The sequence below is a fragment of the Symsagittifera roscoffensis genome, chromosome 6 (assembly GCF_963678635.1).
Source record: "Symsagittifera roscoffensis chromosome 6, txSymRosc1.1, whole genome shotgun sequence".
Lineage (NCBI taxonomy): Eukaryota > Metazoa > Xenacoelomorpha > Acoela > Convolutidae > Symsagittifera > Symsagittifera roscoffensis.
The window spans coordinates 26,142,426-26,166,826 of record NC_087067.1 but is presented as its reverse complement, the minus strand read 5'-3'; the positions used below and the strand labels follow the sequence as shown (position 1 = coordinate 26,166,826).

Here is a 24,401-nt window from a genome sequence, read left to right as displayed (position 1 = left end):
CCGGAATCAGCGGGCTCGATATTGAACAGAAGTGAAATTGGAAGTTGCGGGGGCTTATGAGTGCAATTCGATCTCAGTCGTACCTGTAGCACGTGGTTTCAGAATAAACATTATATGGTGTATTCCAAATTAGTCAAATTGAGCCGACTTGATCAAAAAAATGTGCATAAAGACAATTTAACGACAATAAGACAAAAATTTAAAATGCATTTATAAGGTTTGAACAGCTTTTTGGAAAGTTCTACTGATAGTTTATTAACTTGACCTTTAACCTTAGTGGGCACATATTTTTACTGACAATACAACCTTACGAAAAAATTGTACGATATGCTCACGATCTCCGAAAGACACTTACGATATCTAAAACAATCATTTTTCTGCAAGAACTTCTTTTTTCTTTTAGTGTGTCTACATAATGGACAGTATTTTCAATGAATGAAAATATATAAATCGGGATTTAAGTTAATAAGAAGCAAGTCAGGTAATGCATAGACTGTTATCACTGACTCCCTCCAGTCACATGGAAAACGTTACCTGAATTACAATCAAAACACCAACCCCAACATTCACTTTAAATCCCCACTTAAAACCAATATTTTTAAAACTATCATAAAAACCCAAAACCACATTTACCTGTTGGGTCAACTTTACAAGGTTTTCTTTATTAGAGCTATTTCGCAAAACTTATTAACACATAGCCGCTTGCTCTTGATTTATACATTTGGCTGCAGTAAAGCTAAGCCTGATCTTAGATTATTTTACTGGTGCTCGTTTCGAGCCTGGATTTACAACACTACACTGGCTTTGAGTGGAACATTTGAGTTTGTTCAGTTAGATTTTTGAAAACAGTTGAAAGCAACGCTGCCTGGGAAGAGAAAATAATTTGACGAAGGAAAACTGTCAACTTGTTCTTATTTTTCTTGTTCAAATAACTACAAGTTTTGCCTAACATGAAAAGCGAATTAAGTTCAAAAAATTCGTTTGCATCATCCACGACTAAGTCAAGTCGGCGAACGAGAACAGAAATTGTAAAAACAGTCTCGTCGACTTCGTTTTCTTCATCTTCGTCATCTTCGTCCAATTCATCCACTACTTCAATTGAATGCTATGACAGTGGGTATGAGACAACGACGACGACGAAGACGACAGCTGCTGCTGTGAAGTGTGAACAGGTCGTGAAGAACAAAGAATTGACTACTCTGCAAGATGCCAGATTGGCCCAGTCGCACCATGGTAAGAATTCAACCAAACTCCATGGTAATAATTGTTGTTATACGACAACTCGCAATGAAAGGCAACCGGCAACCCGCAGCAACGATTGCTGGTTGTTCAGCAAGTTGCACAGAATGTTCCGACTACGGTTATTTTTGCTAAAATCAAAAAAGAAAAAAAACTAAAACAGAGGCTTCAAAATTTGTTTATAATATTACCAGCTTTTATTCGTGCAAAGGGATGGTCTAAAAGATAATCAAGGAGGGTCGAAACATAATCAAAGAACTTGGCTACTTTTGTTTTTTTTACCACTTGCAAAATTTTACTGCGAAACCTTTCGTTCACAAGATTAAGAACATTTATCCACGGGGGAAAGGACCAACACAAGAGCTGTACAGCTCATCACGGCGAACCGCTGTTGTGCCCCTGTTTAAGAACTACATGATTTTTTTTGTTATTTTTCTGGGCTGGGTAATGTTGCTTCATCCTCAAGCGACGAGCACTTTTTGTCTTCAAAATTGAGCACAACAAGATCTTATTACCTTCAAAATTAGCACGCGGGCGAGATAGGCTAATACAAACACATTTGGTTTGCATATTCTACCTTGCAAAACCGTTCTCTAGCCATAAAGTTTTATTTTAGTCAGTCGGATTCAGGAAAAAATTTTAACAATTATTAACTTGCGAGTAAAATGAATCACTATCACAATATAATTTATCACTGAAATTTTAAAAAAATGATTGTTTGTGGCGGTAAGATAAAATGTTTACAAAAACCTGAACAAAAAAGACACCCGAAAACAAGTTTCCTTCCCACTTTTAGTGATCGTAAGTACTGCAAAACTCTTAAACATTATTGAAAGCGACAATTCATGAAAGCAAGCAATTATTAAATCCAAGAACATCAAATTTAGGGGGAACCATGCTAAAATTGGCGGCCTTTTCATGCGGAAAACGGCCATTTTAGGCAAAAAAAATGGCGGTGAAAACTTTTATTATCCGAAAAATCAAACAAGTTTGATATTGTACTGCACTAACACGAGTTTGGGTACAGTTTCATCCAAAATGTTGTTTCTATAGTGTAGAAACGAAAAAAGCAAAGAAAAAAACGTTCAACAGGAACTGATGTAGATGGTGCAAACGGATAAAAACCCTGGCAATGAGAATTTCAAACATGACTTTGAAGCAAAAACCAAAGTAACATCAGATGAAGCCTGGTTAACCATGCTGAACACTGAAAATACAAAATGGCGTCAGACTGCTGTTTTTCATAGAAAATGTTTCCCATGCTCAGCGGCATATTTCTATTTTCTAGAAAAAAAGCGCCAAAACGCATTGAACATCTACATGGGGAAACAACTGAAATAGGCGGAAAAGGCGAGAAAAGTTGCCGCCTAAATTTGATGTTACATGGAACATAGTTTTTTATTTCATGCCTCTTAAGGTCTATAGAGCAGTCATAACATGAAAAAATTAAATGTAACGATAAAAAATGATTTTTTTTTAATTTGAGATTTTATGTAAAATTCATCCCCCCACACGCCTTATAAATTACAAACTGATAACTTTTGCTCCTAGTAACAAATCAATTATGGCAAATAAGCTTCTTTTAACCAATTTGCAACAATTTCTAAAGCAGATTGGATCTCCACCTACACGCCAATAGCGCGAAATATATCGCGCGTTAATTGTCCCAAATTGGCCAAAATGGCAAAAGTTAAACACCCATAAGCTTACGAAAATTAATCACAGGTAAAATATCTTCTCAAATTTAAGCTCAGGGCAGCAATATATTGTGATTGATTTAGACAATTCCGTCAGAAATGGCTAGCTAAAAAGTCGAAATTTGTCTGACGTAAAAAACCACTCCGAGCACAAACATTCCGTTACTTTAGTTGCGAAAGTCGTAACAATAAAGCAAAATCGATTGTAACCAAGTGCTAAGTGTTCTGATTGCCCGTAAGGTTATAAACCAGCTGTATTAGAAAAATGTTATGCAGTCAAAAATTATATAAAATTTTTTGAGCGAAATGTCTTGCGAAGTTTTTTGTGATACCATTCCTCATCTTTTTTCTGAGCTTCCCTCATTTTGGCCTGGAACTATATCACAAATTATTAAAAACTGTAAAGTAGCTTTCTTTACATCTCCCAAATCAGTGAAAATGTCAATTTGTAGAGCTATGGTTTCGCAAAAACGATCACAGGTGCAAAATCTTTCTATTTTTTGGATTAAAAAAATCCGTATCATTCAGTTGTAAAAGAACTCTCGATCAAAAAAGGCTGGTAAAAACTCGAGGATTATTTGAAGAAAAAACACTCCCATTTCAAATCAAATACTTCGTCATTTTTTACCTAGTCGAAAAAAAAACTAGATTAGGGCAAGCACTAGTATTTCTATACAATGCTACAAATATTTCGAGTCAGCGCAGCTAACTGAAGTGTAGGTAGTGGTCAGTATTTGATGATGCCGCGTTTTAGTCTAATTTCGGATTCTTGCAAGTTGTTGCTTTCCTAACTGTTGTATGCTTTTGTAGAATTTTATTTTAGAGTTGCTGATCCTTGAAAAATGTTGCCGTGCTGATATTGCTTACAATACAAACTCCATTGAAACATACGTTTACAATTTTTATCATAATAAATCACTTTTATCAGATGTATCATAAGAACGTTCCAGTTTTTAAAATGTCCAAATACGAAAAAGTATCGAAAATGGACCGAACTCTGAAAGCTTTAAATTTCAAGCCATTTTCAACTACCATCGCATATTTTTGTGGAAAAAGTATATTGTTTAGAAAACACAAATACTCAGAAAAAAATGACTTTTCTTTGCTAATTGAATATCAACTGACAATTTGTAGAGTCTGTTTTTTACTTATATCTTGCTATGATGTTGAAATATTCGTAACTTATTCGAACCTCCGTTCTCAAACATGCAGAGCATAGCTAAGATTCAAAACAATAAAAAGAATCTATACGATAATTTTTCAGTTCATTGCAACAAAAACCGCCGAAGCTGATTTTTTGTCAGTTTTGTCTATTGAAGTTTTATTTTCCTTTTAGGAGAGGCGGAGTCGTGGATCCGACTGCGAGAAAGAACGAACTGGTCCGACAATTCAAAATGTGCGCAACAAATAATGAGGCACCTCAGTGCCATCCCAGACGTCTCTCTTCAAAAATCCCTCTGTCTAACCCTCCTTCAGCCCCACATTTTAACCCAACTTTGGGCTCGACCGCGTGAACTCTTTGCTTTGAATCCGAATGGCGACGAAGACGAAAAGCCTAACTCACACTCGCAGCCTCGCGGTGAGTTCTCAGTTCGAAACTCGACAAATGCCAGCTCGGCTTTCAATGATGAAATTCAATTCTGGAAACGTCTGCGAGAAAAATTGAGCAAACTGAACCCGGAAACAACTACTGATGTTTCGACTTTACCGAAGTTGGAGTTTTCGGCCGAGTCCATCCGAATCAATCCTCCTTTCGCGGGGCTGCTTCCGGAAGGGTTTGCTGCAGCCGAAGGCGTCCTGGATATTTGGAAGCAAATTGAAGACATTTTCCAGGAACTCGAATCGAACAAAGAAAACGCAAACTCTACAACTCAAAGTGACTTTTCAGTTGCAAATTTACTTGAAACTACGTATAACATGCTGATTGGTGCGGCGAAGACGGATTCTATTACTTGGGAAAGTATTTTGGATAATGTTGTGAAAATTTCTACGGGAAGTACGAGTGAAAAACGACAAACAAGGGAGGAAATATTTGGAACTATGAACGGAAAAGTGAGAAATGAAGCTATTTTGGCCCTGGCTTCCTTTGCGTTTGTCAAATGGTTCGACATTGACCACGATGCCATACCGAGTATTGTAATGTTGTACGCGAAACTTATCGAACAGCAAAGAATTCTGGATTTCGAGGACAAAGGATCATTCGATTACATAATATCCCTGATGGAAACCCAAGGGATGGGTATGGAGCAGAGTATGGCATCCTGGTCAAGACTCCGAGAGATGAATATCGCCCCGAAAGATTCGACATTGACGAGTAAACAGAAATCTGCCGCCGATAACAACATTGACAAATCGAAAACGTCAAAAGAACCAATTAAAGCAATTGGCTTGGAACAAAAGTGCAATGAGGATTATTTACGGCCACGTGAAATCTTTTCAGCCGAATTCTCAGAATGCTTCATGGAATCTTGCGGCAAAAATGGAGGCGAAAACTTTGTCGCTGATTTTATTAATTGTATCCAATTGGCTAAAGCTCTAGATCGCGATTTGAACTCTGAGCTGAAATGGACACAAGTTGAATTGAAAGAGCGCCAAGCCTTCCTGAAAGAAAATCAGAGCAAAGTTTCGAAGTCTAAAAAGATCAACACTGGTCAAAAATCTGTCTCCGATGAATGCATTACGCGCATTAAAGTCTCGGTAAACAATTTGTTTGGATTTGGCCAAGAAAAACATTTAGAAATGGGCGAAACAAATGAAATAGACGAAAACGAACCAAAAGCGAAAGTTAAAAAGGTTCAAACCGACTCTGATGTTCAAAGTCGAAGCAGCGAGTTCTCAGAGCAGAGAGGAAAATGGGTCCAGCAAATTTCTCTGGCAATTGGGAAGTTTGCGTCTATTGAATGGCACAAAATTGACCCAGAATTGATTCCAGCCCTCGTTCTCTTTTATGTCAGATTGGTTGAACATAAGAAACTGCTGGATTCTAATCTGAAGCCAGAGCAGTTTGTCACTACAATGGCTGTTTTGGAAAGCCTCGTTAATGAATCTGAACAGTGTCTTTCAACTTGGATGAGATTACGAGAGACGGACACCGGATCAAAGCCAAAGTCGAAGGCCAATAAAAGTGAACTTTCTAACCATGAAAAACTATCAAGAAGTGACATTGGAAATGAACCGATCCTGGCAAAAGCAGGTGACGCAACACCTCAAAATTACATGCGGACACGTGAAATATTTGCAGCAAAATTTACCGAGTGTTTTTTGGAATACCGCGGCAAAATTGACGAAGCAAATGTCGTTCCAGATGTCATTTCTTGCATTCAGTTAGCACGGGCTTTGAGCCGTGATCTGGATGAAGAAATACTCTGGACGCAAATTGAAGAGAAAGAGAGAAACTCATTTCTGAAGGAGAATCAGAGCAGAGTTAAACATCCGGAAAATGTGAGCATCGACAAAGAAACGGTCGCAAGCGAGTGTAAATTGAGAATCAAAACCTCTATAGAAACTTTGTTTGGAGCCGGCATTGAAAAAGAAATCGATTTACATGAAACTAATGATATCGATGACAAGTGTGAGCGAAAAAGTAATACCATTTCAAAAACTCGAGTAGATGTCCAACATCGAAGCAAGGTTGATTTCAAACAGAAAAGCAAATGGAGTCATCACATTGCTCTGGCTATTGCAAAGTTTGCTTCGATAGACTGGCACAAAGTCGATCCAGAGTCGATTCCAGCGTTGGTTCTGTTCTATGCCAGATTGGTGGAGCAGAAAAAAATGCTGGATAAATCTTTGAGTCCTGAAGAATACACGACTAACAAGGTGATTTTGGAAAGTCTCGTCAAAGAATCCGAACAATGCCTTTCAACGTGGATAAGATTGCGGGAAATGAATGCGACTTCAAAGACAACTCACACAGCTGAAAAATCGGATATAGGTCGACACAGTAAGATTTCAAAGGAACCGAAAACTACCGTACCCGTAATAGCTGCGGGGTCGGAAAAGATGCCGCAGAACTACATCAGAACGAGGGAAATCTTCCCAGCTGAGATTTCGGAAGGTATTTTGGAATCCTGTTGTAAAAACGGTGGGGAGAATTTCATTGCTGATTTTGCTGGTTGTATACAGCTGGCACGAGCTTTGGATCGGAATTTGGGTGACGACTATGAATGGAAGGAAATTGAGGAAAAGAACCAGAAGGCTTTGCTGAAAGAAAACGGATCGAAATTAGCTTTATCTAAAAAGATCAAGAGTGATCAAACATCGGTTTCAACAGAATGTATTCTGAGAATCAAAAGTTCGATCAGCACTCTGTTTGGATTTGGATGTGAAAAACAAATTGATATGCGCGAGACGAAAAACATCAGCGAAAACGATCGTCGAGCGAAGGGTAAGAAGGTTAAAGCGAGGGCGGATATTTACTCTCGAAACAAGGAAATTTGCAACCAGAAAGGAAAGTTGAGTCAAGAGATGGCTCAGGCCATAGCGCAGTTCGCCTCGATTGAATGGCATAAAGTGGATCCTGGGCTGATTCCAGCTCTAGTTCTATTCTACGCCAAGCTGGTGGAACATCAAAGACTGTTGGGAAAGAGTGTTGGTTCTGAAAAGTACTGGGAGAGCAAAGTTGTTTCGGAGAGCCTCGTTAAGGAATCGGAGCAAATTTTGTCGTCTTGGATGAGATTACGAGAAATGACCGGTCCGGCTAAATTAAGTTCAAAGGCTGAAGGCAGGAAGATCTCTGAGCATGAAAAGGTTTCGAAAAAGAACATAAAGGCAGAGTCAGTTTCGGCCGTGGGGTCAGAACAGCAACCTGAAAGCTACACCAGAACGCGTGAATTCTTCTCTGAAGTATTTGCAAGGTGTGTGAATGAATCTCCGGATTCCAATTTTGAAGCATTCATAGCCGAATCACTCAATAAGACGAAAATGGGCAAAGCTTTGACAGCCGATTTGTCAGAAACTTTCCAGTTGATTATGACTGAGAATTTGAACGAAGAAAGTCGAGTACCTGAGGAAAAAATGAACGCTGATTATCAATCGAGGAGTGAAAATTTCGGCGAAAAACAACCGAAGTTAGACCAGAAAAAAGTTCTGGCGATGGCTTCGTTTGCCTTTGTGAAATGGATGTCACTTGACGCTAGTCAAGCTTTGCCTGCTGTTTTGATGTTCTACGCTCAACTCATAAAACACGATAGCCTTTTGCCAGAAAACAAAAAAGCACTCAAGTTCCTAATCACAAAAATTGTTTCGGACGGTTGTGCCTCCAACTCAGATGAACAGACTTGGATCCGAACTCGAGAAATGGGACTTGAAAATAGAGAAAAATCCAAAATTACCGACCAGCCGAGCTCCGTTTCGGAAAAACTGTCACACAAACAAGTTTCGAAGAGCTCGATAATCGGGTTTGGTTTGGAATCACCTCTTTCCGAGTTCACCCGACCGCGTGAAATGCTGTCGGCGATATTCGAAGAAACAATGCAACAGCCTTGTACTCCTGTGCGTAGTACTTTCTTGGCAAGTGTCGCCAAATTGAACAAACTAGCACGAGCTGCTGAAATGAACATTGACCTTGAAAAAACGTGGATCAATTCTAAAGATATGAACCGAAATGAACTTTTGGGCGACATTCTTAGAGGCAAAAAGCTACAGAAAATTGATATTATGAGAGATCAATCGATCAAAATGTCGGATCTTAAACTGTTCAAAAATTTCATTTTAGCTCGTGCCGCTGAAATGAATTTTAACATTGACGAAAACTGGATTGATGCTAACTTCGCTGTGAAGCCAATTGCGAACCGAGGTAATGATTGCAAAAAGTTGCAGAAATTTGATATCGCCAAGGACAATTCGTTGGCGATTTCCGATATAAAAGAACTCAAGAATTCGATTCTCGCCAGAAACGATCTTGGAATAGTAAAGCTGCAAGAATCACAAAACAAGGAATTCCGAGTTTTCAACACAAAAGCGAACAAATTATCAGTGAACAAAACTTGCACACTGGAAGCAGTAAAATCGTTCGATAGAGGTCTAGCTTTCGGCAAAAATGAGTTGCTTTCACTTTTCGAAGCCAAAGACCTGTCACAAAAAGCACGAAATGGCCTGAAACCGTTTGAAAGCTTGCTCGGCGATGATTGCTCTTTAACGGCCGAACGTGAAATTAGCAGAATTTTAGCTCGAGCTATGGACGAAACTTTGAACTTACAAGAGTCCGAAAACTATGTGAACAAAAAAGTTTCTAACTCGCAAACGGAAAAGGCGAGAGAGTTTTCGGCCGATGAGAATTGTATTCATTCGGGTAAGAAGTGTCAAAAAGACGTTCTTGCCTCGGGAATTGTTGAGAGTCTTAAACTGATTTCATTGGACGACGAAGTCAAAATCGGAAAAACGAACGGGGTTCTTGCCTCTTCGGGTCTGTGGTCGAAAGAAGAATACGAATCATCGGACGAGTCTTTGCTGAATTTATTTTTGGCACTCGGAAAGGAAACGAATGGAATTAAGTACGACTCAGCCGAAGAATATGACATTGAAGTTATGGATGAAGGAGTTGTGCCTCAGAAACTGCAGCTGGTGAGCTCTGAGAGGTCACGCAGGGTCAAACCGGCAACTGTGGGAACAGAAGCGAGGTCGAAGGTCACATTGAGGTTAATTGAAGTGCCTCAAGTTATCGGAAAAGGTAAATAGATTATTACTTTAATCATTAACCGGATCGGAACTACTGCCTAAACTTTCAATGAAAGGTTTTGAATGAGCTCATTTTATTTTATCATTAGTTATCAATTTGTCACTGGAAAAGTACACCCACTGAGAACCTTTGTTTGTTTTGGAAAAAAGTTTCAGTCAATTGGGCTTATTCGTCGCATTCCAAAGGAAAACAGGGAACTAAAGTAATGCTCGTTCTCGTCCTCTATTTTAAGAAAACCACAGACATTTTATCACACTCGAAACCCTAATCTTCGTGCAAAAATCTCCAATAATAATTCTGTTCATCCAAAAAACGTAGCGCATTTCTAATTTTCTATTAACGATGGGGATTCCTGAGACCTTTTTAGCAAAGAACAGGCGCCATTTTTTTTTGTTCTTCATGCGTTCTGTAGTCAAGAAATTATTGGTTATGTATTTTTGCTTTATTTTCAAGTAAAATCAAGTATGAATTTTTAGGAAATTCTGATGCATCGCTGTCGGATAACTTCAAAGTCTCAACGATCGAATTGGAAGGCGACAACGACCTGCTAGAAGTGCAACTCGATTTCGACAAATTCTGTCCTTATATGGAAGAGGGCGCCAGCAGCTCCACCTCACTGCAGGAGTCCCAGAAACCAGAGGCCTCGGAGAACTTGGTTGAAATAACTCTGAATGGAGGTGTTTTGGCTGTAAGAGACATGACATTGCAACGGTTAGCACAAAAAAAATTTTTTTTAGTGATAGTACATGTGAACAGTTTTTCATAATTGTCACAACCACAAGGTCCCAACAAAATTGTTTACCCCTAAAATCAGTCGTGCAGGGTCGAGTGATGTATACAGCAATACCGAGCAAATTAATTTTTGTGAACGTTTATAGAGCTACAGGTTACTAGTTATAATATTTTTTATTCTTACAAAAAAACATCTACAAATCATGAAAAAAACTGTATTTTTACACTTTTTTCTATTTTTCTGTGCTACTCGCACAGTAGCCGGCTAATTTTTATTTTTTAAAATATATTTATTTTACAAAGAAGATGTGGTAATATTTTAGCTTTGAACGAGGAGTTGCTCAACTGCCTCTCTCAATGTCGGGGACCCAAAAAATTCCAGAGGACGAAATGGTGAATGAAGATCCTGACATGGATCTTATCCGACTCGTTACTAAGCTCATTGCCACAACTTGCATGGGGAGTCAGTTCGACTCTTTATCAGCAGACGAAGATGTTTCCGAGTGCACTAAAATTGATTCATCTCCCGAAAGCTTCTCTGAAGATTTTCTGGGAAGCGTTGAGAAAGTCGAGCGATACGAGGCTTCAGAGTCGCAGCAAAACGTGAGCGAACATCTAACGACTGCTGATGATTTGAGTCACATGATTTTGGTTGGAAAAGCAGAAGACGTTTCCGACAACGAAGATGACAAAACAGAAGACGACGAGAGCGACAGCATACTGGGAAGTGATCCCGAAATTGACGAGTTCGTAGAGCCGAAAGAAAAGAAGATTCTCGAAAACCCAACAAGATCGGGATTCGAACCACTGCCCGAAGAAGACGAGCATGTTGGTAAAACCGATAACTTTTCGGATTACCAAAACTCAGAACCCGACTCTGAAATTGAAAGCGACCCTGAAATTGACGAAGTTGTTGACAAAAAAGAAAAGAAAGTTCTCGAAAATCCAACCTGGTCGGGATTTGAACCGGTTTCGGATAATGAAACCGATGAAATTGTCGGCAAGAAAGAAAAGAAAATTGTTGAAAAGGCGCCGTGGGGGAGATTCGAACCCTTTACTGCTGGCGGAGACGACGAGCATTTTCAGGAAGCAGTGCCATTGGCCGAAAGTTTTCTCGTGAACTGCGGAGTTGAGAGGGAGGATGAAGTTATTACTCGAAGTGACATACCACAAGCCATTTTCCAGGTCAGAGTGCAAACTTAGTTAATAATAGTAAAATTTCAGTTTTTTCACCCGGTCGTTTTAAGTCTGTTAAGGCCAAATCGATAAATTCATTAAAACTGTTTGAAAATAAACTAGACTTCATAAACTATCTTGACCCTTCTAATCATTCGAAAACGCAGAATGAACAAAATTTGAAATAAATAATGGATTCAAAGCTGTATATCTTTTATTCTCCGACGTAAAAATTGCGTTTTTTCAAAGTTGAAATGAGTTTCAGCGTAGCATTATAAAGCCAAAAGTGATTGGACTGATTGGAAGTAAATTGGATGCAATAATGAAAAGTTGAATAAAAATCTTTCGAAAGTTTCAAACAACATAGCACTTTTAAAAATTCACAAACAATTTTTTTTCTGAGACGATTTGTCCACGAGGGATAAAGCCTAAATGTTGTTTTTTGGATGTTTTAGGTGCGGGCTGAAGTTCCAGTGGCGTTTGACCAGAAGAACAACCAGTTCATCTATGACATTGTGTCCAGGAGCTTCAAGGTTGATCCGGCAGTCATCAACAACATGCAGATCAAGGTCACCCGAAGCGCCGACATCCACCGTCAAGAACAGGAGCCACAGGTAGTTCTCAGAGTGGTACATCAACGAGCCGAAGTATAAGCCAGCCGAGATATAAACTAGTCAAAAATACGTATCCGTTACATAAAAAATTATGAAACACACAAAAAAAACGTATTTGCCAGTTGAAAATACCTTCAAATGTACAAGTGTCTGTCATGCTGTTTTTTTTTTCTGTTTTTGTCAGATATTAAAAATAACTAGAATACGAATCATTAGCATTTAATTGACAAAATCATCGTTCTCATGGAGTTTTCCTTAAGCATAATTAAAATCCTTCCATGAAATTTTTCTATAGATTGCCACCGTTGAATCTTTTTTAAAAATGATAAATGACAACTCTTAACTATGGTTTTTGCCCTTCTAGAAGAAAGTATGGTCTGAAAATTAACTTTGTCATCATGTTACTTTTTCCGATCTCAAAAAAATTAAGAAATTCATGCATTTTTTTTCATATGACGTAAATTTCGGCTGGAGATAAAAACAGAGTACTTTTCAAACTTTTGCTCCCCTACGGTACCTTGTAAAGAACTCGCCCTAAGTTGTTGGTTGTCAACTAAACAAAGCAGTACTTTCGATCTTAAGTCCATAGTACATTTTTTCAACATATTCAAGTGTGTTCACATGAGCATTGCTCACGAGTTTCTTCTTTAAAAAAAAAACATATTTAAAAAACTAGAGTGCCTAAGCTCAAATAAAATCAGGAGAGAAGATTCTCTGAACACAGGAAAGTTGCTCTCAGATTTTTCAAATTTTTAACATACTTTAAAAATCATGATCCGTGTGTAGGACTAGAAAAAAATTAAAAAGTTGTTATCACTAACAGGGTTATACAGGATACTGAACGAAGATAATATCTCGTCAATTATCGAAAAATGTGTCAACCAGTGACTTTATTATTGTGACTATTTTTCAGATAAACATTTAAAAAATATCATTCATCGGGAAAAATGTAGTTTTTGTCGGAAGTTCTCGTATGTATCGGGTGACCAGTTTTTGGTTTAACTGATTTTTTGTGTAAAAATGGTAGATTTTCCTAGCAAAGTCTCGTGAAAAAGAAGCACCAAAAAAAGTAACTTGAATTTTCTAGTAAAACATTTGATCTTTTAAGTTCTTTTGATTAATTGTAACAACAAGAGCTTTGCGTTGCCTACGTGCTTTTTCTTGAATTTTTTAATAGAAGTAATTGAGTTTGTAAAAGAAATTTTACGTAGAAGACGTGAGCAATGCAAGTCTCTGGTTGTTACCTTTGAATAAAAACACTTGAAAACTCAAGAGTTTTGATAGACTTTTCACCAGATTTTTTCACATAAAAACACGCCAGCTTTCAAGTGGAAACACGAAAGTTTTTTTAAAAGTTCGATTTTATTGATTTTTTAAGTGCTTTTTCTAACATTCCTGGTGGTTGGTCTTATCTCATTAACTTTGATCCAAAACCTAAATCGAGTTGGAAAAAGTTGGAAGACTTTTCTCAATGTCCAAAAGGTACTGTTGTCTGCTGATTTTATTTCAGACTGATTTATTTACTTTTGGTGAAGGAGTGTGGGCAAGCAAAGATTTTTTTTCGGTTCCTTTGTTAGTTTTTCTACTTGCACTGACAGAAATGGTTTGCAATCAATGCTACAGAGCTAATGCAGAAAAAACTCAAAAAAATCAATTTCAATCAATTTAAACTCGATTCAATTTGATACCAAAATACAGCTAATAGCATCAATTTAAATCAATTTTAATTCCACAAATGTTCGATTTTTTGCATTACTTGTTATTGTGGGTATCTCTAGATATCAAAATCAAAAATAGATACTTCTAAAATCAATGATTTGCGATACAAAAAAAACTGTTCTTAAGTAGCCGCAGCTCACTTAAACACACTATCGAAAAAGTGATCCACGTACACAATTTTGTGAAATTCTTAACATCTTGAACTTTTAAGCTTCGGGCAACTACATTTATGGCAATTGCTAATTTGGTTAAATTTCAGCGATGAAAAGGCGATAAAAACCTATCAAAATGAGCAAAAATAGCGATCCCGCAACCAACATCTTTAGAGACATGTATGCTACCTCTGCCCCATCAAGCCTTAGATTAAGTGTAGTTAAAGGGCTAATTAACTAAGACTTTTGTTCGAAAGCTACTAGAATGAACGAAAATTTCTTAAGTTTTAGCAAGGATTTTCTACGGAATCATTACTAAAACAGCTCTGAAATATTGCAAGCTTAGCTATGCAAAAAACTCTCAATTATACATGAATCAGCGCTGGAAAATAGCGATCACTGGGTTACTACAGAAAAAGCGATAATTAACCATGGGACGTCAACCCGGGCTATTGAATACTTTTTGTTATAATTTTTTGAAAATTTTGAAATTAAATTTTTAAAATAGAATGTGATATATTTAACCTAGAGTTTATTTTTAGAAGAATAAATTGGCATCAGTTCATTTTGAAACGATTTCTGAGTTTAAATAAACTTCCTTTTACACGTACAATTCAGAAGATTATCAATTGTCAAACCTGCAATTCTGCGGATTCCGCATCAAAATTTTCTAAATTTGCAACAAAACCTCTCGTATTGGGGTGACACCAAAATATTTGTTTACAAAAAGTTAGTGAAAAATGAACAAAACTAAAAACCCAAAAATATAAAACCCATTAAAAAATTTTGTCTATATTTTCAAAAGTCCTGAGAGATAAATGAAAAAAGCAGATAAATAAACAGCTTCAAAACCGGTAATCAATTTCCAGCTGCAGTTCGTGGTAACGAGTTTTCAAACTATTATCATGAGAGCAGGCTCACAAAAACAATTAGTTGACGTAGAACAAGTGTATACACGAGCCATAGTTTTTTTATTACTAAAAATCTGGCTGTAGAAAACAATCAGGCCCTGGAGCTTGTCAGTGGCGGTAGTGAAAAGGACGCAATAAAAAGTTGACCTAAATCTGAGGTAATTTCAGGCCTAATGGAGGATCTTCAAATTTTGGGAAGAATGAAGAGGAGGAGTTTTTCTGAAAATTAATTATTTTTAATGTTTCTATTTTTTCGTCTTTCCACCATATTAAAGTTGATTAGAAGACAAGTCTGTGCAAGGCAGAGTGCGAGGCTAGATCGGCCCAAAGTATCAATAAATTTTGTGATTTTTTGAAATCCTTTTGTAAAGGATCCTCCTGAGGTGACGTAAAAACTTATTCACAAAGTAGCAAGATTATATTTTGATTCATAAATAAGTGTTTATAGTTGATTTTAGTTCTTCATTGTAGAGTCAGACAGACAACTGATCATATCAAAACATAAGAACCCGATCTACTATAGTCATAGCGGTTACGTCGTTTCACCCGGGTTGACCAAAACTTCTAATCATACAATTTCCATTTATGAAAAACTTCTTGTCATACAATTCCATACAATGCCATACGTACAGAACATTGTATGAAATCTCTATGATAAACATTTTTCCATAAATGAAAATTGTATGATAGATGTTTTTCCATAAACCAAAAAGTTTGATTTTTTCTTTCTAAATTTAGTTTCTGTAAATTTTTCGGTTGTGTTTGCAACCGAACACAAGTGACAAAGACCTTGGTTACTCAAAACCCCAAAGGTTGGACGGTCTTGCATTTACAATGCATAGCAAACGACCTGAATTTGGATGTTTTTCACAATTCATATAACAAAAGTAACGAACTTTTTTTTGGCAAAATTTTTTAAAGATGATTATTTTAAATTTTTGAATTTTCAAGTTATCAGACATTGATCAAGGCTTACAATAACACCCCATACAAAAAAAATTGGAATTTTCAGCGTTTTTGAAAAAAAAATTAAGTGAAAAGAAAATAAAAGCCAATTTTATCGTATCCAGGACTACGTTATGCACACAAAAAATTAAATTTTGTATGCAAAAAAAAAATTTCGAAAAATGTTTGTTTTCGTACGAAATTCGATTTGCGGTTGAAAAAAAAACAAAAATTTTTTGGGCCAAATTTTCAAAATTACTTGAAAAATTTTTTGTGTCGCTCGTTTTTTTGAAAAAAATGCTTATCATGCAATTCCCATATTTTCTCCCCCAACCCGGGCAGGGGGAGAAAATATGGGAATTGCATGATAAGCATTTTTTTCAAAAAAACGAGCACCTCAGTTTTTTATCACCAGACTGTTTTATAAGAATCAAACATCCACAGAAATAAGTTTATACAAGTTTTCAACCATTTTTAGAAATTGTATGAAAATTGTATGACAAACATTTTTCCATACACTTGATGTACGGAATTGTATGATAACCATTTTCGGTGTATGGAGGTCAACCCGGGCAATTAATCGGTACATAGCGTTATGAAATCATAATATTCACAAAAATCAATTTTTCACATTCGCAACAAACTTTTTCAAAAGCTCTACATTCACAAAAAACAATGAAATGCATTTCTCGTGAATAAATAAAAGTATCATTTGAATTAAAACTGACTAGTTTTATGGGAAGCAAACGTTTGTTTTGTTTTCTACAAACTTGTCTAATTTTTCCTATATTTCAAATTGAGATTTTTTCTTGCGTTCTTGCTCTTGTCTATTTTCGCAGCGCGTTCTTGCTCTACAAAATGACCTTTTTTGTGACTATTCACTTCTACCCACGGTTACCATATTTTTGTTTCGAATCACTTAGGGGGAGAAAATATGGATTATTCTAGAATTAACTTTGAGTATACCTTAGATTAATAGAAAAATAACAATTTATTTAAAGAAAATTGATTAAAAATACGTTAGTTGAGGTTATTAACAGCATTCAAACGCAGTCACAAATAAAAACTGTGGCAACCAGTTTTGTGCGCGCGCTTGTTCGAAATGCATACATTGAACAGAATTAATTTTTTTAAGTTTAATAAGTGGCTAGGGGTCTACGTTGGTCACTTAGGTGGGAGGGGGGGAGAGATTGTAAGATTGATCCTTTGTTTCATCCATGTATGGAACAAAAATGACAAAACTCTTTAGCAGTCATTACTTTAGTCTTAAAACTTTTGTAATGTGCACGAAAAATAGAAAATTTTGAAAGCTTTTTCATTCCGGGATGGAATTGGAGCTTTATTTATTTTGACAGAGTTCATTTAGAAAAATCATGTATATTAGAACAAAACTCAAGTGCGCAGGCTTTGTGGCCGAAGCAGAAAAATTTTAAAGTTTCGTATGGCCACCAGGGGTGGATTTATGGGTGGAGCGAGGGAGGCGGAAGCCTTCCCCTTCAGGGATTTGACCCCCTTGCCAACCAAAGGGTCCCCCCAATATGGTAATATTTTACGAGATTCATTTTCGACTAGTCTTATTCATTTTTGACGAACCCAAAAATTTTTCTACAGGTGCCTTCGGCGTCTCAGAGCCTCTATAATCTAATTTTGAAGGGGAACGCGCGCAATTTTTTTTTCGCACAAACTTTGTGTTTGGTCAAAATTTTTTTCAAAAATTTGCTGCGGCGCCAAAAAATTAGTGTCAAAATAGTATCTTTACAGTATTCTGAGAGTGCCAGAAAAAATTGGTCGACCGAAAAACAAAGGTATGTATAACTTGCATGGAATTTCTCTTTTTTAGTAATTGGGGCTAATGGTTAATAACAGTCTGCCCCCTTAACTAGGAAAAATAATTTTTTGATGCAAACACTCAAAAGATCTTTCGACAATAATTAAGCGAATGTATTTTTACGGCTATTTGTTTAAGAACTGAAACGAAATTTAACACGCTTCATCCCGAATTCATATCCGATACAAGATAGCTCTTAATTTGTAATTCACAACAGTGGAAAATGTATAAACAGCTTAAAGTCAAGTCAGGTTTTTCTTAGTGGAAAATGCTTAGCATTTATATTCACAGACCATATTCAAACATATTCAATGATCCTTCATGCAATTTTACAAAATTAACGTGATTTTAAAGGGAAAATTGCAACCCGTTGAATTTATTACAAAAACAGGCTTGAAGTTTCAAACTTCTTCATAATTGTAGTATCGTGAGGCAACCACACTGAAAAAAATTAACGATAAGGTTTTGAGAACTTCTATGATTTTCAGCAAATGAACCAAAAGAGAACAAATATTTTTTGAGTGGTTTTGGACAACCTCAGTGCTGTTGGTTTCCCCGCTAGAAAAAAAAATGTTTAACAGTCCAGGTTCTACTATTTTAACCATTTCGTAAAAATTTTACACTTTGACAAAACACTTTACTCGCAAGGGGGTGATATACGGGGAACTAAGCAAGGGGAGGGGTGTTGTAAACTTGAGGGGGGTGTGATCGTGTGATTAGCAAAAAGCTGGACTAGCGTAGACTTTTTAAAACAAGAAAATGTATCGACCAGTATATTTGCAATAGCCTTTTTTCTCAAAAAGAACAATCATAATCTGCTCAAATTGAAACTTGCATTATTGAGAAACCAAAAATTGAGCAATTGGGAAAATAAGCAATTCACAGGAAAAATAAACTCGTTATCAGATGAACTGTGAGCAGTCACACCCCGCCCTGTCATGGCTTAAAATTTTGTGTTTGGATTTTGTGTTTGCTAACCGATCCATTTTTCAATTTAAAAAAATATATAATAGCCGAGTTTTATGCTAATCGATGCTTTCCCGTAGGAATGGTGGGATGAAAACATTAAAGTTTGACTCTACTTCTAAATTTGAGTAGGTATGGAGTTCATGTTAGTTCTGCAATTAGGATTATCTGCAAAAAGTTGCAAACTTCTGCATTACTCATATGATTTTGCAGAAATTTTTGCATTGTTGTCAAACGATGCAAAACAAAAACGATAGCCGGTTACTGTGGAAGTAGTTCAGATTGTTCCGAGCATGGTCTTAAAATATACAACAGAATTTTATTTCAAATTAGATTTTTTCTGCCTGGTTTGATAAAAGTGTCTGAACAAAAAAAACTAGATCCCGGAGTTATTTGTCAGAAAACAAGCAATTTTCAAATTTTATTGTTTTAAAGAAAATGACTAGAAAAACGAAAAAATTCAAAAAAATTCAAAAAAAAATTGTTTTGCAATTTCATTTGGAATTTTTGAAAGTTTTGATTTCGAAATGAAGCTGAAAAACAAAAAATCTACCTTTGCTTGCGTAAAACTAAGTTTTCATGGTTTTGATTAAGCTATTGTAATATCTTAAGCAAATAAAAGAAACTATTGTAAGCCTGCTCACTCGGTTTACTCGCTCGAAATTAGACGAAAACTCAAAAATTTCAAACTGGTTCTTCTCGGCTTTATTTTTTTGGAAATTTTTTTAATCGTTGGAATTTTGACTGAAAAGTTCATTATATGATAAATCACTCAACTCACTACGATGTTTAATTTAGCAGTTGATTTTGTGAGGAAAAGAACAAAAAGCAAATTAAAAAAACTAAAACAAACTCAAATACAAAGTTTCTTTACATCTTTAAAAAGGTCGGAACAACGTTGAGACAAAAAATCAAGTTAACTGCACATCAAGTTAATTAAAACTTAACCAATTTACAAGTACAGTAAAAAAAAGGATTTCATAATATTTTGTCTCCAAATCACCAGTTTTAATTAGGAGTAGAACAAGCCAAAAGTCTTTAAGGTTCCGACTACACTTGAAGGCTAATTTGAATTTTCCCCTTAAAGAATTGACGTAAAAAATGAAAATTAAACAATTGTTTTTCTTAATTTTATGCCCCACATGCTTTGTAAAATACAAAAGGTTTGTTTAGCGTCTCGTATTGCGTTAATAGGGCTAAACTGTTGTTCTAAACTTAAATAGAAACATTGGTTTGCCGCTCGAGCGTGTTAGAAGAACGCAAAATATCGCGCGCTGATTATCTCAAATTGGCCAAATTAATAATTTTTAAAACCCCATAATTATCAAAAAATTCATCGCAGCTAACATTTTTTTCCAATATGCAGCTCAGGACAACAAAATTTTTCAGATGAAAAAAAAATAATCAAAACGCTTTGTTAAAAACAAATTCATTACGAGGCCAAACTGTGCACTGGATAGGCGCACAATTTTGTGCCTGTATGTTCCCGGATTCCAGAGACAAGTCTTTACACGTGTTTCAAATTGTAAGTGGATTCCAATTACAAAAATTTAATGGATGTACAAATAATTGTAACGTAAGTTTTGTGGGCACATTGATTTCGTTGCGAATTCAGCAACGAGCGAATATAGGTAATTGTTCCAGATTCTGCCAATGTAAGCGGATTCCGCAAATGTAAGTGGATTCCAAAAATTTCTGCGGATTCTACTTATAATTTGCGAAATTTGTTTACAATTTGCGAATTCCGCTTATAGTTTGCGGATTCCGCTTACAATTGCGGATTCCGCGACAAATTATTTTTACTAAACACAAATATTATAATTTGTTCCTACGATTTGTAGGGGATTCCGCAAAGATGTCTCTTTTTGGAGCAATTTTGAGCAATACAGTGATTTAGCTATTTGTCCGTGGAATCCAAAACAACAGAGAAGATTAAAAAAATAGCAATGTTGCGGATTCCGCGACAAATCCAATTTTTGCCTGTTGCGGAATCCACTTACAATTCACAAAATGCACAGTTTGGCCTTGTAATGTTGACTGAATAAAAGACCTCCCCACTCTAATTTATTCCGCACTTCTTTCAAAAGTCGGACAAAAAAGCTGTACAGACCAATTTACAATCATTTTAAAATGATTTATTTAGCTTTAATATTAGATCAATTTATATTCATATTGATTTGATATCATTTTAAATACGTATTTTTTTGAATCTCTTTTATTTCTTATAACCATATCTTAAATTAAATATAGAATCTCATATAATCTTTTCAGTTACTTAATCGATCTTACAACTATCTCTGTCAGCGTGGGCACGTCTCTTTTTCAAAAAAAAATTATTTCAGGCTGACCCTGCAATTATCAACAACATGAAGATAAAAGTGACAAGGGGAGCCAGTCTGCATCAGAATTCGGAAAACATGAGTGGATCGATGTCTGAGAAGCAGTCTCGCAATTTCTCAGAAAAGGTTTCTGAAGAACGAGAAATTGTTTATCGCGTGAGTTTTTCTAACAGTTTATTGCTAAACACTGAGAAAGCGACCAAAAAGGCCTCAATTTTGAAATTAAATACATTTAAATTTATTAAAATTATACTATTATTTAAGTATATGAAAAAATTTTTGAAGAATTTGCCTCATTATGGGCTGCTTGCAGTTAAGATTAAGTTTTAAATTGTGTAACACAGATCAAACTATAGAGAAAATGGAGAAATTGTCTGATATGACAAAAAATGCCCAAAAACCTGCTACATCTCAAACTTAAACGCAATTCTAAAATTGCTTAGTTATTTTATTGTAATGCGGAAGTTTTCTAGATTGATTTTTTATAGCCTCTCAAAGAAAAAGTGATGAAGGATAAAGACGCTGCTGCGATCAACAACATGACAGTAAAGGTCACACGAACGACCGACGTGCATCAGGAGTCGTCGTATGTTTCCGAGATGCTGTCGGGATCAGGCGAACGAGACTACATGGACCACTTGAGCTACATCGTGCCTCCGACAGCCAAAATGAACATCTGCGTGTCACGAAGGCACCACGAGACGAAACAAGTGACGAGCGACGATTTAAATTTAGGCTCGGATCAAGTCGGATTTGGAACTTTTCAGGTCGGGTCTCAACAACACGAAACGAAACAGATGAAGACGATGAGTCATCAGTTCGCGACTGGAGGATGCGACTACTTGAAAGTGGACTCGGATCAAGTCGGAATCCGAATGTCCAAAAATGCGGTGCAAAAAAAGGCCATGTTGGCCAACTTTGAGCACGATTCAATCGAAATGTGAACATTACTAAACTAACATCAACTAGTTGATAGTTACTAACTTAACTCTTATAGAAGTTATTTAGATAGAACAAAAAAAGCCGAAGTACCTAACTCATAAAACTTGTGCGCAGTTATAGAATCAAATTAGGTGAAATTATTGATAATTAAGTGAAATTATTGATGAAATTTGAGAAAATTTATTGCAATTTAGACGTCACAAGATATCGTTTTGGTTACACACATGAAATTGGCGTGACATTTTGAGTTTTGCAAAATCTTCACAAAGATTATTGATTTTGTGACGTTTAGAAAATAAAGATTTAGGGCGTATTTACGGATGTAACACGTCTCTCAGGGGTTTGGTGGTACTAGTCTGGGACAATAATCTATGGTCAACCAAGCCTTGGGTTACCAATATCGAGGAGGTAGTGAGAAATTAGAAAGCAAATTTTTGTTCAAGACCTTATTGTTATCCCTCAAACTTTGATTTGCCCTGCTTTCCAAAAACTATCCCCACCCCTACTTCTCCTGAGAAAGTCCTAAATCCGACCCCTTGCGAAATTAACTTGAGTAGATTAATCAATAAAAAAACAAAATAATTAACCATAATGCACTCCTCTTTTTGTGGGAATTATTTTTTATTTCAGTTTGACTTCTGACTTTTGACTGATACTTGACTTTCACTGACTAACTAAGCAATTCGACAAAACAAATAAACAGTTAAAAATAGCACTGTGTCAAATGGAACTGTTTCAACGCTGGCTCGAGGTCCTTTTGTTTGTAAACATGATCACTTATTGCAGACAATTTGATGTTCTGGAAAAACTGTCGCCGCAGACGTTCAATAAAACAAGTTAGTTTTATAGTATAAAAAGTAAGCACAAATAGCAAAAACAAAAACTAAGTTTTTGGTCCAAATTTTTCTTCAGGTTTTTTTATTTGGCTTTTTGGGAATCTTTGGACTGAAAGCAAAACTTCAATTCATCGTTTTGTGAAAGTTTTTCCAAATTGTTCAAAATATCAATCGAATCACGACTGAAAAGAAATTTCTTATTGAACATTAACAAATCTCTTTAACAGATGTTATTTTGTGGTAACACGCCTCAATGCAGAAAATTCATACACCTTTGTGTGGTCGATAGATTAAAAGTGTGGCTGCGTTTCTCCTAAAATAGTAATAGTTTAGTACAGTCAGGCGAAAAGGGAGTCTAAACATTCAAGACTTGGCCGTGAACGAGAAATGATCACGCTGTTTCCTACGCTCTTTTCACCTTCAATTTCTGTAACTGCGTCAGACTATAGTTTTTTTTTGCGAAAGTTATATTTTTTTGCCTGAAGCGGCTACTCGCACAAGAAAGTTTTCAAAAAGTTGTAAAAGAGAGAATTGCTTTTAGAGAAATCATTCATTCCATTTCCTTTCATGGCAAATTACTAACTGTCGAGATAAACAGATTTGGTGTCGAAGACATGTTTATAGCGGTACCGCGACAACTCGCAACAAAAGACAACTCACGAAATTTAAGGAAAGCGACAACTCGCAAGTTTTTGAAGGTAATTTGAAACTTTATATTCTCGTTTTAAGGTCACCAGTGGGGGCGCTACGCGCGCGTCGCAGCTTCGCGGCGATAACCTGCTCTGCATTTCGTATAAGTCCTACCCTCTGTTACAAGCTCGCAACACGTCGGCGGTAAGTATATTGCGAGTATGTCTTTAAATGCGAGTTGTCTTTTATTGTGAGTTGTCTTTTCTTGCAAGTTGTCGCATTACCATTAATAGCCAGTCCATTCGAACTTTTTGCCTTTTCTACGAATCGTTCTTTCCTCCAATTTTTTGATGCAAGCCATTTATCAACTTTTTAATGTAAAAACACAGCAAGCAGGATAAAATATTTTCGAGCAGAGTTTTCCTGGCTATCTACGCGGTCATTCTTCGAACGCTTATTATCTTTGTTTATTTTTGGAAGAACGTTTTCTCGAATTGACATATAACCACATATAACATTTCAGCGGCTAGCGGAGATCCTTTGTTCCCTTCAGGTCGCACTCAAGAAACAGCACTTTCTCAACTCAGAACCAAAGTTGCCGTTTTGAAAGGTCAGCTGAACGAGCAAAATTTAACTTTTTTCCAAGTTATCCAAGAACTTCAGCAGGAAAACGAACTGATGAAGGTAAATTTGAGCAAGAAAGAAGAAGTATTTCAAGATCTGAAGCAAAAATGTGATCTTCTTGAGCTTAAATGGAATGTATTGAAAGAGTTCAAAGGAAACGTCTGAGAAAAATATATTTTTTTCGTGGATTCAACCAATTCGAGGAACTTAATGAATCATGTAACTAACAACTTCAAATCTAACAACACAAGATTTACAGAAAACTTCAAGAATAATTGTTTTTTCATATATGTCAAGAAGCAAATTTATTTCAAAATGTAGATTCAAAAATAATTTGTATTCAACTTTTGATGGTTTGCTGTTTTCTTTCAA

At 36.2% G+C, this 24,401-nt stretch overlaps 1 protein-coding gene across 1 annotated transcript; it reads left to right on the top strand.

The window, feature by feature from the left end:
- The first annotated feature begins 619 nt into the window (after positions 1–619).
- Positions 620–22,538, top strand: LOC134848872 (uncharacterized). The gene is made up of 7 exons (XM_063866385.1): positions 620–1,233; positions 4,273–9,606; positions 10,092–10,326; positions 10,671–11,532; positions 11,979–12,137; positions 21,001–21,153; positions 21,486–22,538. Exons 1-7 carry the CDS (start codon positions 951–953, stop codon positions 21,939–21,941), a joined length of 7,482 nt encoding a protein of 2,493 aa, XP_063722455.1. The 5' UTR covers positions 620–950; the 3' UTR covers positions 21,942–22,538.
- Positions 22,539–24,401: the final 1,863 nt, after the last annotated feature.